Source organism: Paramormyrops kingsleyae, chromosome 8, assembly GCF_048594095.1.
Source record: "Paramormyrops kingsleyae isolate MSU_618 chromosome 8, PKINGS_0.4, whole genome shotgun sequence".
Lineage (NCBI taxonomy): Eukaryota > Metazoa > Chordata > Actinopteri > Osteoglossiformes > Mormyridae > Paramormyrops > Paramormyrops kingsleyae.
The window spans coordinates 7,661,170-7,677,608 of record NC_132804.1 but is presented as its reverse complement, the minus strand read 5'-3'; the positions used below and the strand labels follow the sequence as shown (position 1 = coordinate 7,677,608).

Sequence of the window (16,439 nt, the reverse complement as noted above, 5' to 3'; positions counted from 1 at the left end):
CAAAGGGTCCGCCATCCCTGGCAACCCTGAGTCCAGCACAACCCAACCCTGGGGGAGTGCAGTTGTCATCATGGCTTGTGTGCCACAATTCCCAGGTCCCCCCGCAAGCCTCCCTCCTTTGGTTGCAGGGGGGGGGGGGGGGGGTTATAAGTGAGAACCAGGATTTTAAACTGAACTCTAAAAAGATCTGGCAGCCAATGCAGAGAATACAAGACTGGAGCGATATGTGCTCTCTGGTGAAAAGCCAAGCAGTAGCGTTTTAACTAACTGTAGCTGAGAAAGGAGAGATTTGTTCAGACGTGTGGCCTGTACTACGAAGCAGGGTTACTGGCTTATTGGGGTAACTTGTCGGATTTAAGGTAAAACTGTTTAAATGGACTTCATATTCGCTCACTTACATTTTGCCCAGACTATCTTAAATCCGACAAGTTACCCCGATAAGCCAGTAACCCTGCTTTGTAGTACAGGCCCCTGAATACAGAACGATACAATAATCTAGACGTGAATAAATAAAAGCAGGGACTAGCATCTCCAATTCTGATTTTGAAACATCTGACCTCAGTTTCACATCCTTCCCACTGAGTTTATATGGGGGGTGATCAGGACAAATATATCAGCCGTAGGGGAGGCCTTGCGAAAAAGCTTGAATACCTCTAATGTACTGAGAGATTACCCCCGCCCTACTATGTAAATTCTACCTACTATGGGATTCGCATTTCTTCAGATTAGAAGTGCCAACCCTAGGGGGAGGGTCCAGAATTTCTAGCTAGACGCCTTAGTTCCTGTCCGTGTTTTAAATATACCTCATGGGCTTTGGATAGTGCCAAACTATAAATTCAATTCCTTTCAAGGCTATGTCATTCACACACGGCGACATGCAGCAAAGACCAACTGCACAGCATAAAAGCTCGTAGCTCTTGAGGCAGCCTACCAGTTATCTGCTTGGCAAAGTCGGTTTCACAAGTCGGTTTGTAGGAAGCACAGACACAGCGGCCACTAGACATTTTAAAAATCAATTCCAGTACCAAACACTGTTTATAGACCAGGTTTTATCAGTTTTATTGCTAGAGTGTCTTTTAACATTTATCTCAGAGACAACAGGTACAGAAGAGGTTATCAGTTTTAGGCAAGATAGATGGCTATCACAGTTAAAACAAGCTTTCAAAAAGTGGTTCGCAACAAAAAAACGTCCGGCATCCGTGAAGTTGTGACAAAAGCTTTTTTGAGCCAAACACTGCAATCTGCATAACTATCGATATGTGGCAAATCACACTGGGAAAGATTAACCTGAAGCAGAATCACAGGGCTCTTAGTGGTTGACAAATACCTCAGTGATGTGCAGGTATATGGCTTCTAGGAAAAAGAAAAAACAAAACCTAAAACACAAAATAACAGTAGGCTCACCAGGGAAAACACACTATGGGAAATTCAAAGATGTCAGTTAATCTAACAGTAAGTTTTCGTACTTGCTGGAAGAAACCAGAGTATCCACTGAGAAGCCATTTGTCATCCAGTGATAAAACACAAGCAAACTATATTAATTATATAGGTGTAATACAGTAACACCAAGTCTTATTAGGACAGGTCAACAAATCTAGCAGGCCTTTGACTCCATGCTTGGATTAGATTACAAAGCTTTGACACTCCTGGGATTTGTACCTGTAGAAGAGCAATAAGCAATCCAAACCACTGCTATGTTTGTAATCAGAAGGTACCAGGTTTATATCTCAGGGTCAGCAGTGGGAATTTTATATATGTGATATATATATAATGACAACTCGTAAATATGGTGCTTGTCAAGGTCTGGTTTATATTCGGCACTCGCAGTCGTGCCGAAGACATGATCAGGGGTAAAGACCTGAGGGACTTTGACAAGGGCCAAACCATTATGGCCAAATGGCTTCTGAAACTACAAGGCTTGTGGGGTGCCCATGGTCAGCTTTGGTCTACACCAACAGCTGCACCTCCACCCACCCGTCTGTCAAGCTCCTGAAATTTGCAGACGACACCACCCTCATCGGACTCATCTCTGATGGGGACGAGTCTGCCTATAGGCAGGAGATTGAACACCTGGTGTCCTGGTGCAACGGGAATAACCTTGAGCTCAACTCCCTGAAGACAGTTGAGATGACTGTGGACTTCAGAAGAAGCTCTGCCCCACCTCTACCCATCTCCCTGCTCGGCTCACCAGTCACCACTGTGGAGTACTTCCGCTTTCTGGGCACCACGATCAGCAAGGACCTTAAGTGGGAGATGAACACCTGTTCTCTCACTAAAAAAGCCCAACAGAGAATGTTCTTCCTAAGGCAGCTGAAGAAGTTCAGTCTGCCCAAGTCTATGATGGTGCACTTCTACACTGCCATCATTGAGTCCATTCTCACCACCTCCATCACTGTCTGGTACCCCGCTGCCACTGCTAAGGACAAGAGCAGACTACAGCGCATCATCCACTCCGCTGAGAAGACAATCGGCTGCAACCTTCCACCTCTACAGGACCTGTACGAGTCCAGGGCTCTGAAAAGGGCAGGAAGGATTATGGCCGATTCCTCTCACCCTGGTCACAAACTCCTTCGGACTCTTCCCTCTGGCAGAAGGTTGCGGTCCATTGGGACCAAAACATCACGGCATAAGAACAGTTTCTTCCCCACCGCGGCCCGCCTCATCAATAAGGCCAGGAACACTCACTCAAATCCCATTTCCCCATCCTAACTCAAGTATGTTACATATGTATATATTCCACCCTGAACATACCCAATGTACATTTTATTTATATTATATATTTATATACTGATATATCTACCTCCACATCTCTGGCACCAACCATCAAAGCAAATTCCTTGTATGTGTGAACGTACTTGGCAATAAACCCGATTCTGATTCTGATTCTGGTGAGTACCTACTGAGAGTGGTCTGAGGACAGAAAAACCATGATCCACCGACAGAGTGGTGGGCGGTCAAGTCTCCTCAGGCCAGATGTAAACATAGACTATCTCGTGTGGGTCAAGGCAACAAAAGAGAGAGGAAACCAAACAAACCACCAAGGCATAAAGCACACAGATCAACAATGGCGAGATGAAAGGTGACATCTGAGGACATCAGGAAGAAGGTGGTGACTACAAGACCATCTCCAAAAGATTCCAGCTCCATCCATCCACTGTAAGATAAATTGTTTACAAATGGAGGGCACACAGCATCATAAATTACTTTTGTTGAATAAATAATGAATAATAATGAAACTCCTTCGCCAACTTAATTTCCCATGGACAGTTTCTGGAACTTTTTCGCCCTTTTGCAACTCTATTCGTCATACATGTTGATGCACACAAAGTGAGTACTTCATGAAACTAGGTCACGTATCCAGTTCTTGGAAGTTTTTCATTGACTAACATTTTCTGCTGAAAGAGTAGCTGGTTACGAGGAAAAGGAGAAGACTTATGAAATCATAAGAAGCAGAAGACCTGGAGATTGTATTCCTATCCGACATTTCCGTTCTCTCCCATTTACAAACTTTTCAGTGCTATTTTCCTTATAATAAAAACATATTGGGCGGTCTCATGTTGTTACGGAATGATACCATTCTATCATTAAGCTTTTCAGAAATATAATTACGTTAGATCTTAAACGCACTTAACGTTTCCAGTTAACACAGGTAATGTGAAGCGTGCATAAGTATTACCTCCAAAACGGATAGGTTCACTTGGGGATATTTATAACGTAAGCACCAAAGAACGTGAAGAAAATAATTCCTCACAATGTCCGTTAAACGGGTTCCACCGAAAGCTCAGGAATCCAGCCGTGCAAACCACAGATGCCAAAGGAAACTTCGGCGGAAGAAAAGGGTTTTTTTTTTCCATCACCACGACCTTTAGAGTAGCTTTAAAACACACTTCGTAAGTATTGCAAAATCTAGGCAAGCAACCGCTGAAGCAGAAGCGCGGGTTGCAGAGTGATCGGCTCCCCTTCTTTGATGTACTGCTACCTTGTCGGATTGCGTGACCAGCGCTGCGTTTCTAACGTCCGCGCCAGCAATAAAACCACGGGTCCGATTTCGATTACCCGGAGACACGTCCGCCTCGGAACGGCAGGGCATCAGCTGACAGGTTTCAGATGGTCTCTCTCAACCATGTCCAATAAGCATGAGTCTCCACCCCACACACACACGGAGAAATACCCATGCATATAACCATGAAGCTTTAATGAAGTTTCACGTCGATCGGACACTTTGGTTTTATGAGGTAGGGATCAAAGAATAATATCAGACTAACTTAACTACTGCATGGTGATGACAAATTCAGAGTAGGGACTGCAAACGGAGAAACGGAAGCGTGGGCTTATAGGAACCGATTCGTGTGCAGGTGTTGTTTACCAGACTGGCAGGTAGTGTGACGTTAAATATGATTTGATGACGCTATGTTGTTCTAGTAGCCATCTGTCTTGTTTTGTACTCTCCACCTCATTTTATTGTATATATTTATTTAACTAGTGCAATATAATGTGACCGAAAATAAATACTTTTTATTAGGGGTGATGTCACGTGTGTCGTTAGAAAGTGCACTAACAATATTCAGGATACTCTTTGGCACTACAAAGAAAACTGAAATGGGACAGGTTTTGGTTTAATGGGGTTCAGAAGAATACATGAATATACGTGACTGCATGTATGTTAGGACGGCAAAGGCTGACCACTGCGAGCAATTAAGTCGTTGTTACGGATTCCCCATGAGCGGAACCAAATTCAGCCAGTATACGCATTATTGGTGTTTTTACAACTCCGTTACTCACCAACTCCCCAACTCCCCAGTCTTGCATGCCGTTAAGATGTGCCTTTATTTGTATTGCAGGTTCCAAATTTGCAGTTTTCTAAATGTTTTTGCAGATTCCTCCATTAGCTATATCCAATAAGTTTAAAGATCTACTGGATCTATAGAAATAACCACAAGGCAGATGCGAACGAGGAATTTGACGTCAGTGAGTTAGTGTGAACTTTAAACAGCACGAGCCTGAGAGCGAAAGTGCAGCGCTCACGCGGGTTTCCTTTGCTGGGGGTAAAGCCGGGAGCCCAACTCTCTTATAATCTTATTATTATCTTATTATTATTATCCTATCGAACACGCATGACACCAGGCGGACGCGGCTGAAAAAGAAACGGGGAAACTTCTAAAGCTTCTGTTCTTCTTGCTGTGGCACACGTGAGCTCCGGGATTTTGCGTTAAATTAGGTCTTCATGGCGATTTTAAAGAAAACTGAATAAATGCAAGGCGAGGGCAGCCAATTCCAGACGTTAACGGGGCGCTATGAACTGGGACAAGATAAACGGGGCTCGGGCTCGTCTAAGAAACATCGCTCCTAATTTTCTGAAAAACACAAGAAGTGAGTACGCACTTTATTACAGTTTATTAATTGACGCATGGGTGATTATATAGTGGCTGGAATCTTTTTTTCTTGATTACATCGTCTTATATTCTGCTTTTAAGTTAAACTTCTGATCGCGTAGTTTGCGTATAAAATGTGAATTTTAAAGCGCAGTTTTGTTTGTTTATATTTTTTAAATTTATTAATGTATTTTTATTAACACGTGGGCGATGTAGGGCTATATCGGTGCGTTTTTAAAGCAGATATTGCGAACTGACTACGCTTTCAAACCCGGTACAGGCTGTTTGTTCTTTCCGCTGTCAGTTGACAACACGACAGGCTGCCAGACCGCTAGCGTTTATCTGAGCAGAAGAGACCGGTGTCTGACAGCAGAAGCGCACCGAGATCGGGATTGTGTAGGCTGTCTGTTTTAAGCTTTTCCGGCCACTGATGCCAAACCCTCTTTCTTTTGCGCATTCATACACAGAAAGCGCTGTAAAATGTTTAGGCAGGAAACGGTGAATGGCATTAGTAGCCTACTTGAAAGTCTGCCTCTGTAGTTTTCTTATTACCATACAAAATACATGGTTTTTGCGTCGGAGAGTACCAAAAAGACACGCATCGAAGTGTGTGTAATCTACTGTATTTTCTACTTTATTGCTTATAAGCTGCCCTATAACTGGGGCATAGTGTTAATATTATGTTGTATACATTACCTTATTAATGCTACGTCTGAAATCAGTTTTCAGTGGAAAAAGACTGTAGTCAATGAGGGTAGTTGTCAAGGGAAAATATTTACCCCTCATGTTAATGGGGTCCTGTGTGCCGTAACTTACAAGCTGATTTTTCACTTTCTCTTCTGAGTCTCGCTTATGGTAACCGAACCCTGCGATCCTCCAGCCAAAAACATCGTTGTGTGACAGCTAATTTTCACACTGAGAAGCCCATGTTTGCATGCTTTGAAAATCCGCCAGACTGACGTGGCTCGTTGTTGCAATGAAACCTTAACAGCTGTTCACACAGGACAAAGTGACTAAGCCGGTTCCTCTACTTTTGTCCGTTTGTCAGGAATGTAACCCAAATTGCTTAGTCACCCCCGCCCCCCCTTCCGTGGCAAAAGGCCTGCTGCTCATGTGATAAGGCTTTTCTAAGTGTGAATGCTGATGATGTCAACCTTGCTTGCACCACAATCCAATGCCCACTGAGTCACGACCCTATATCAAGTGTAGGTTTACATTAACGCTATGATCAAACACGTTGTGTACTCCGCAATATATGCCAATCAATGCCTATCGCGCAAATCTGATTGGATGTGCCAGTGAATTTTAAATTAAGCATCTGTAGTTTGGCTTCTTGGATTGGTTGAGTGTTCACCAGTTTTGTACTAAGCATTTGTAGACCCAAGATCTGTTTATATAGAATAATTCTAGGACTGGGGATTTTCCAGCTCTGCCTCGCGACCCCAAATTTGGTTCGTGACCCATGGGTTGAGAATCACGTACTCGGTCATGGGATGGGGGGGCGGACCTTAATGGCTTCCAGTATTGCTGGTGTGTCACAGGCACCTGCCCACAGCTTCACAATCCCAACCACCCTTTCATCTCTCTATTTTACTAACACTTCACTGTTGTCGAGATGGATGCATTGCACTGAATTTAACTTGCGACATTTTCATTGACTCCCAGCCCCTTAAAGTGCCAAAAATGCATTTTTGTTTGCGATTTCTGTATGTGCTGTTGCCATGTTACTTGACGTAAGGAGATGAGTGATCCTGTTGTTTACAGGAGGTGGATGTGTGCAGACTGGAAAGCGAAAGCAGCTCGAGCTCCTTGCTTGGTTTTTATCTGGTTTTGTAAGAAAAGTAGGTCAGGCATGAGGATGTGGGGCTCTTTGCCTGTTGACCTAAAGCAGCGTTGTCCAGTTCCGGTCCTGGAGGCCAGAATCCAACTCAGTTGGCAGATTTCCCTGCTCAATCGCATGTTAACCAGGTAATTACCAGGTTTAATAGGTTGTTTTGGGGCAGGGAAATCTGCACACCATGTTGCAAATTGGCCCTTCAGGTGTGGAATTCAGCATCACTAACCGAAAATATAAGCACAACCAGCAGGTCGCTTATTCATGCACCAGATAGAACCTTGCAGGGTAACCGACTAAGATTCATGACATGGATTACTCTCTAGTTTGTTCCCAGGGTGTATCTCAGCGATTGTCATGTTACTTTGGGCAAAGAGCATCTGCCAGGTCGCTGCGTATCAGGGATAGATGTTGCCTCACCACCCCCACCCCCCTACCTAAAATAAAAGGTGCCATTGTGACTGGTAAGGATGGGGAGGAAGATCAGGGTCCCCAGAAGAGGTTGAGGTCTGTATGGTCTGCATGGTGTGTTTGTCGGAACTGTGGGGATCTGTATTTAAGCTTTAATATGGAACCTCCATTGTTCCCTTCTGTCGAATTTGAGTGCAACTTCAGTAAAATAATTTTCCAGTAAAGATGCTGAAAAAATATAATGTGTTTTTACACCCAGTTATATTAAGTTGTTGTTTTTAACTTCCCATTAAAGTATACAGTTTAAATTTTTAGCTTATAAAGCATGTTTAGTATAAAATATGGCAAATTTAGAAGTGTTCAGCATTTTGTTGTCCATCTGCTGTTAGTTTTTCTTTATTTAAGGATAAATTCAACCAATTAGGTAACTTTACACGTGTATCCCGAAAAATAATCTGAAGAAGCTTCATTTACTTTTTTAATAAGGACCTCTATAATCTATTACAACAAGAGTTATTTCCTGTGACAATAACTGATATGCGAAGATCAGTTAAAATGTATTTTCATTGATTTGTTCTTGATTATTTGCTTAGAGCATCTTCTGAGTTTGTAAACTTTACATGCACAAGAAAATACATTTGGTTGTGATGCACTGGCTATGTTAGTCAGCTTCAGGCGGTGATTTTACACCTGAATAAACACCATAAAGCTGTTTCACGGTGTACTTGGTCAGAGCATTTGTGTGTGTATCAAGTTGTGTGTGTATCATGTTGTGTGTGTATCATGTTATGTGTGTATCATGTTGTGTGTGTATCATGTTGGATACATTTAGTTAGTCACCTACAGTAAGAAAGTATGCTTTGTGTAATGCGTCTGTGTCTCACTTTTGCAGGCTGATAGAGAAAAAATTCCACTGCAGTTTCTGAGATGAGTCACTTGCTGCGCTTGAAACGGAAATGAGGAAAGCTAGTTTTTCCAGTGTTGAGTTTTGATTTGTCAACAATTGCCACATTTCTAATGGACACAATGTGTCTACAGTAGTCTTGTCCACTCTCCAGCTCAGACATGACTCTGTACCCTGTGAATCAAAGCTTCAAAATGGCCTGCCTCTGTCTAGATCTGGTCACTGCTGGTTTTGTAGTTCTTAATCTCTTGATGAGTGCTTGGCTTCATGACAAGTTCACACCAGGCCTACATGTTAAGGGTTCTGCTTTTAGTTGGCTATGGACCAGTTAATGTTGTGGACTAGTTCATCCACCCATTTACTTAATGCTGGGAATCCAGAATCAATTTTCATTCCAAGAGTGAGGAGACAGACATGAGATGTGGGAGAAAAACCCTTTCAAACGAAACATTTTGTGGGGGAGGGGAGTTTAAATCTCAGGGGTCCAAGTCCAACTGGCTGTCTAGAATTCCAGGGAAATCTGATTAGGCAAGTCAAGATGTGGTGGTGGTTTGCAAGCAAAAAATATTACCCATTCCTTCATTTTTCATTCCCACTAGGCAAAAATGTTAGTAGTTGATTGCTTATCTGTCACCAGGGCAAGAGCAGGCATCTCAGTCGGGTCTACAGGCACCCACAGCCAAGCCGGACGACCCCTTGGAGAGGTCTGCTCCTGAGACATACTTTCAGAGTGGGCATTTCTTTGAGTACTTGGTGGTGGTGAGCCTCCGAAAGAGTGGGGGGTGTGCCTACAGCCCAGAGATCACCTACCAGTTCCCCAAGGTGAGCTCCTTGCTCTTTTCTGGCCAGCGATGGACTATCTGTCCTTGCATAGATGGGCTCTTTGATTGGCCACACAATGGTTTTTACCTGGGGCTATCAATGCCAAATCCTTGAACAAAGGTGATCTGTACCTCCAGGTTCTTACCTGGCTTCCTAGCCTCCTTGTTTTCATACAACCTCCACCTCCCTGCTGTCAGTATTTGCTACCTTTACTTATGTCTGGTTTGGCCAGCTCCAAAACCAACCCACTTCTCAATCTCTACATCCTTAACATTTGCATGACATCCCTTGGTCTGATAAGTATTGACTCTGTTCAAATCTGACCTCTGTCCCCTCTGCTGCCATGCTGTTCCAACTTAACTGCTTCAACTATTATCATCTGCTTTCTTTGCTCCTTTACTGAAGTGATGCACTTGTGAAGGTTCTCGCAGACACATCCATAATTGTTACTTTTGCTGCAAAATCTGCATCTTTCACACCTGCGCGACTCTTCTGCCAGTTGACGTCTTCGGTCTCTATTTGGGAGTACAGTGTGATGGCCTGGTGAAGTTCCAGAAGGAGGAAGAGGAGAAGACTCTGAAGGCCATCACCCTGTTCTGCTTCCCCGAAGGGGTCCAGTGGGCACCGCTGACAGAATACCACAGGTGAGATGCCAATAGCAGGGTCTTTCTCCTGGGACAACACCACAAGCTGCCTCTTGCTGTAGCCTCAACTTGGCTTGTGTCTTCATGGAGATCCTGTGACGTCCCCAACTGGCCATTTCCGCTGAAGCCCTGAACCAAAGCAGAGAGCAGCACTCATTCTACAAACCACACAGACTGTTAGTTCTTTGTCCTGGTCTTACACTCCCTGGGAAAAGAAAAGAGTACAAGTATGTACCCCCTCAAGGGTCAGCCAATCGTACCCTTAGCTGTACTTAATTGTACCTTTTATGGTACAGAAAAGGACTCTGAAGAACATTTCTGTACCATCGATGGTACATTAATACCATTTGCACCTTTGGGATGTTCCTCAGAATCAATTTCTGTATTTTAAAAGGTACAGTTACAATGGTACAGCGCCAGTGACAAGCAAAGGTACATATTTTTACCCGTTTTTTCTGAGATTGTAGGTAAAAAAAAGTTAAAGATGCATCATTGTGTGGTTTATGGATATTGAGAGCAGCTGACTCCATTTCTATTGCATATTCTATATGGTGAGACGGTGAGAACTCACACTACCCAGAAGAGTCAATGTCATGGACTGTGTCTTCTCTCCTATTGTCTGCTCCTTGAGGGCACGTTGGGCTCCATAACAAGTGTGTTGTTTTCTCTTGCCTTTCCACCCTCCGCCAGTGAGACCTTCTCCTTTGTTCTAACGGAGCTGGATGGCAGCAGGAGAAATGGATACTGTCGCAGGCTGCTGGTAACACAAGACTCTTGATTTACACTGGTCTCTTCGGGAAGGTGGTGGCTTAGATTTCAGTGTGAGAATCAGATTTGCAATAATAACTATTTCATACCCACTCCACACCCCCCCCACAAGCCCAATGGCAAAGGTGCCCGTCCCCCGGAAGCCTATTGCATCATCAGCCGTTTGGCCTGTTTTGGACTCTTCTCCAAGGTAATCGATGGATCCGACATGCCACATTCTGTTATTCTGTTAAACTGGTAAAACCATTTACTGGTCCTAATGGCCTAGCTGGTAAACACAGGCACAAGTATTAATGTAGCACTTTAAGACTTGCCTAGTAAGCAATTTTCCACAGCAACCTTCTTAAAGAAAAAGGGTTGCATTTATTTTTTTTTTACTGAAATTCCCCATGTGGCCCCATTTCACGTCCCCCCTGCGGTACAGATCTTTGACGAGGTGGAGAAGCGACGGCAGAAATCCATGGCGATGATCTATCCATTCATGCAGAGCTTGCGGGAAGCACAATTTCCAGCGCCGGGGCAGACAGTGAGAATCAAGAGCTTCATCCCTGAGTCTGGCACAGAGGTGAGTGCGTGAGTCATACATTGATCCATAAGTTGTGTCTTTGTCTGACGTTACCCTGGTTGCCAGATCATCCATGAAGCACAATCTTGACACAGTCCACACAGTACCTACAATTTCAACCCTTCTGTGACCACAACTGGGCAACCCACAACTCCATCAAGGGGTGTGTGCTTCTCTCTGTGCAGCCCGGCAGGCCAGATGAATGCTGAATGAATGAGCTCGCTAACTTAGCTGGTGTGAGAATGTCAGGGCAGGATGGCGTCCCACCAAAAAAAACTAATTTCAGCAGAGTTGGACAGAGCTCCTGTTTATATCTGCTAGTTACCAGGATAGTGGCCTTTTGCAGAGTCTGTAAGACTGATTTTAATATAGGGTACAAAAACTCTCGTATTTTGGGACATAAATGTTGGCAGGTATGTCGATGAAGGCATACAATCTGAGCTAGTGGCTAAACTTTGATTGGACACAGAATCAGGTGGCAAACTCAGACACCAGAGATGTGGTTGACTGGGTTCCGGTTCTGACCACCCCACCCCCTCTCCTTTTGTTCCGGCCCAGGAGATCGCACTGACGCGGCCTCTGGACTCATGGCTGGAACATGTGGACTTCCGCATACTGTTCCGCTGCCTGAGTGATGAGCAGGTCCTGCTGGTGTTTGCCGCCACCGTAATGGAGAGACGCATCATCTTTGTGGCAGAGGAGCTCAGGTGTCCAGGCGCCTTGGGTTTGGCCAAAGTAGCTCAGTATGAGGGTGGAATTCTAGATCTCTGTAACTAGGAGGTCACATTCCAGAATGCTCTCCATGCTTTCTCATGAGGTGCTGAGTATGTGAGTGCTGAATGTCGAGCCAAGCTGGGTTAATGAAGAGAAATGGGTGTGAATCTAATTCATTGAGTGGGAATCTTGAATGTCAAATAACTGATGCAAGTCATGCTACTGCAAAACCATCATGATTTAGTTTGAGTAAAACTTGGATTTAATTATACATTTTTTCTATACTGAAAACTTATACTGAAATTTGTCAGTAAAAATCTTACTAACACATTGTCGCTGTAATTTAAATTATATTATCTTATATCCATAAAAGAATTCCCAGAAGTTACAATCTTCATGGAGTGCTTATGGGAAGTTGGCCATGTTTGCCATGTACAGTATCTTCAGGGAATGCTCAGCAGCTGCATACACTTCCCTTATGGGCCATGTTTACCATGTCTACAGTATCTTCACTTTCCATACAGTATAACGCTCCATGCCGCCCCTCCCCCACCACCAGCACGCTGTCCCAGGTGATCCATGCTGTAGCGGCCCTGCTGTACCCCTTCAGCTGGCAGCACACCTTCATCTCCATCGTCCCAGAGATCCTCATCGACGTCGTCATGGCCCCCACGCCCTACCTGCTTGGTGTGCAGAAGCGCTTGCTGGATCTCATCTCAGACCAAAACGACGTGAGTGACCCTCCTGTCCACTGGCTATGGCACTGCGTAAGATGAGGAAGGCCAGTACGTGCCTTTTATTATTTGCACGGTTGTGTGCTGTCTTTGCACTTTGTTTTGCACTGTATCTGAACTCAGTACTTTGAACACTTCACTGCCAGTATGTACATACATACCAGAACTAGTTGTGGTTTGGTGCAGAGCATGACGGACAGGAAATTACGACGTAGGAGAAATGCCCTGCTTTGCAATGTATGCATAACTACAGAACTCGACAGAAATGACTAATTCACAGAAAACAGGCATTTTAAAACAGAATAGCATGAGCAGCATGTGCGAATGACTGCAAAGTCCAAGAGGAAGGGTATGGTCCGAGGTTTCACAAATGCAGAACAGTCCGATAACCTGAAAAACCTGAAAGTAAACAGAATCAGTTGTTCACTGTACTGGAGGGTAACCGTGCCTGGGTGAATGGATTGCACCTGACTGATTGGATTATTGAAATGTTAGGTGAGTTTATCAAGGAGCTGGATGGCTACAGGAAAGGTGATTGGATGGATGGAATCAACAGCAATCTTCTAAGCGTTCCCTCTTTGCCAAGGCGGTGAACAGGTCTTTCAGTGTGGTTTTATCTGGACGCTTTATGCACCTTGCTGCTGTATGCAAGAGAATTTGACCATATAGGTAGTTTCACAGCTCTTGTTGTCTTACATACAAGAAGGCTGTTGGTGGAATATTGACCAGTGCGATTTCCTTATGTAATGTCTGGATTATGCATTTTCACTGCACAATGATATGAAGCCAGATAATGTTACTGCTGAAACGGTTGAAAATTTTACTGAAGTATTTTGTATCCGACTATGGGATCTTTTTGACAAGGCAGCAGCCTTCAATTTGTAAGTTTTTGGTCCTTAGCTAGTCTGCTGCTCGTTGACCTTCGTGCACGAAGTAGACCTCTTAGACGCCTTTCAGAGCGGTTCTCTGGCTAACATTGTGGCTCTGTCCCCTACCTGTTTGCATGGAGTAACTTTATAGAGCTGTGATTCTACAGCAGGTGACTTCGTGCTTTTGGCAGACACCGGGGTGGTTTCTCAGTTCAGTGATCCTGCAGTAGCTTCCCAGGCGGGTGTCGTCCGAACTTGTTCTGCCATAATTTCTTTCTGTGTTTCCCTCTGCAGCTGCTGCTTGTGGACTTATCCGAGGGATCTCCAGAGACCATCACATCCAGCGTAAGCCTGCAGTTCCTCAGCTCGTCCTGTTTGCTACAAAGTACTGCTCTCTGACCGTCACTCCTGTTTCTCATTAACAGAGCAAGGACGAGCAGGACATCCTACCTCCAAAGCTACGGGATGAGATTATGGAGGCCTTAAGCCATAGGAGGAATGACTCGAGTGTGTAACACTTTTTGTGTCAATTACATCACAGATGTACGGAAACCACATGAGCGTTTTTTCCCCATAGCTAAGGCTAGGTTGTGGCCCCAGTAGTTCTATCTTTCATTTGTAAAAGCTCACACTCTGACAGTTGCAGAGAAGGATCCAGTGTGCAGTTTTGGCTGGTTCATGCTAGCTGCTCCTCCATCTGTTCAGCTGGCAGCTTTTTAGTCGTACATGCTGACCTAAAGTTCCATCTGTAAGAACGACCTGCTCATTTTAAATTAGTGAGATATACAGTACACATCGCATTAACTCCCATGTTGTGTTCGGGCAGCGCTGGAGGAGCTGAATGGCGTGGTGTCCAGTGCCTTCCTGCTCTTTTTCGTGAAGACGGTCGGCCACTTCGGCAAGTTCATCAGGCGTCCCAGGAACGGCCAGCCGGCGACCTTTGACAGGCGGGGCTTCTGCAGGGCGGCAGATTCCCGCAGCATCCGCACATTCGTCGAAAAGTTTGTCAAGACGCAGATGTTCGACTTGTTCATCCAAGACGCGGAGCGGCAGCCAGCCTCACAGGAAGGTTAGAGTCCCCGTTCAAGGATCCGATTCACATCCCCCACCTCTTCAGCAGATATTCCATGCTTGCTGACCATGTTCAGGCAAGAGACTCGGGGCCTTCTTGATAAATCTGCCTCCCCCTTTTTCAGCTGGCAGACGGGTGGAAAACAGAGGGTAAATAGGAAGGGCTTTACTTGTCACTGTCATGTCAACACCAGATACCAAAGTAAACGTCATTTTAATGTCGACTTCTGAAGCCTGTTTGACAGCAATCAAAGGGCCATAGTTGATTTTTGCTGGCAAATTATTCTTTGAGTGTGCTTCAACCAGGGTTCGTACACATTTTTACCATTACATTTCCATGACTTTTCCATGACTTTTCCATGACTTAAAGGTAAATATTCATGACTTAATAAACAGTAGTTCTGAGGCACTCACAAGGAATATAAGTTTTAAAAGCCTTTATTTAAACTTGGTTATCCATTAAAAACATGCCAACATGTTTCAGCCTCTGTGGCCTTCTTCAGGGCAAAAAAATGCTGTTAAATTTGGTGCTTTGCACCTTTAGCATGGCTAGATAGCGCTGCTTCTCCCATGTTCGAAATGTCGAACGTTTTATGGCAAAGTCTACATTTTGCTCGTCCCGGGTCCTGGTCTTTCTCAAGCCATGCATTATACTTTTCAGATTGAAGCCAAACATTATTAAAGCGACATTTTCCCGGCATTGTTTATTTTTGCTCAGCTGCAACTGAGTTGCCCCAAGCAGAGAACATGTCACGTGATCCCTGTCAGCACAAGTACGTAGGCAATACGTCGCATAAACGGCGGATGGTCGCATTTGGATCGCGTTCCATTACGAAGCATCGCGTTTTATTCGCGAAAACGTCGGATCGTCGCGGTGTTGAAAAGTGTTGCTCGCTTAAACGCCCAATGTGCAAATGACTGAAAAGCTACTAAATACCGACCTTAAAAAAACTTATCAGAGACGTAGCGCCGACGTACTTGTGCTGACTGGGATGTGACTGATCGCCCGAACGAAAAAATTATTGCAATTTGAAAACCAATATTATCAATTGAACAAATTCAAGTACACGGATATTTTTGAAAAACAAATTTCCATGACTTTTCCAAAACTTTCTGAGTTTATTCATTTTCCAAAACTTTTCCAGGCCTGGAAATTGCCATTTTAAAATTCCATGACTTTTCCAGGTTTTTCATGACTGTACGAACCCTGTTCAACATCTTTCAGTTGACTGTAACATTTTTTCAGTGAAGCTCAATGTTTAATCGCTGGTCTAAGTAACTTTCTTCCTTGTCCTCCTTATTGCAGGATTTTTCCACAAAAAGGTGGCTGAATACCAGGAAAGCAGAAAGAAAGAAAAGATGAAAAAATGAGAATTAAGATGGCTGAAAAAGTTCCAGTTTAAGTATCCATGTTTTGTAAATAATGTACTGTTTTTAACTGGTAAAATGCCACAGTTTCAGTGTTTGGTGGGTAGTTTTGATGCTATGCAGCTACCCTGATCTATATTTATACTTGAGGATGTATTCAGTTACAAATAAAGTTGATAACCTTTGCCCTTTTGCAAATCTTTGTTTTGCTTGAGGGTTCTCTGTGTTGTACGTCATGCAGTGTAAGGTATCACCAGAAGACATTTACAGTCAGTCAGTTGATAGAACAGGAAGTGGGAAGCAATCACCCACCACAAGCGGTCTGCATCACGAAGCTGGATTTCTTGTGAAGCCGGATAACCT

At 44.1% G+C, this 16,439-nt stretch overlaps 1 protein-coding gene across 2 annotated transcripts; it reads left to right on the top strand.

Annotated features, from left to right (window-relative positions):
- The first annotated feature begins 4,181 nt into the window (after positions 1-4,181).
- Positions 4,182-16,261, top strand: LOC111858925 (DENN domain-containing protein 2D-like). 2 transcript variants are annotated; one of them, XM_072715096.1, is made up of 12 exons: positions 4,182-4,235; positions 9,137-9,343; positions 9,875-9,987; positions 10,678-10,747; positions 10,868-10,945; positions 11,180-11,320; positions 11,879-12,027; positions 12,594-12,765; positions 13,932-13,982; positions 14,063-14,144; positions 14,464-14,706; positions 16,015-16,261. In XM_072715096.1, exons 1-12 carry the CDS (start codon positions 4,197-4,199, stop codon positions 16,077-16,079), a joined length of 1,410 nt encoding a protein of 469 aa, XP_072571197.1. In that variant the 5' UTR covers positions 4,182-4,196; the 3' UTR covers positions 16,080-16,261. The 2 variants fall into 2 exon arrangements, with proteins under 2 accessions (XP_072571197.1, XP_072571196.1); XM_072715095.1 differs by lacking the exon at positions 4,182-4,235 and adding an exon at positions 4,800-5,370 and having other exon boundaries at positions 9,159-9,343.
- The last annotated feature ends 178 nt before the right edge of the window (positions 16,262-16,439 follow it).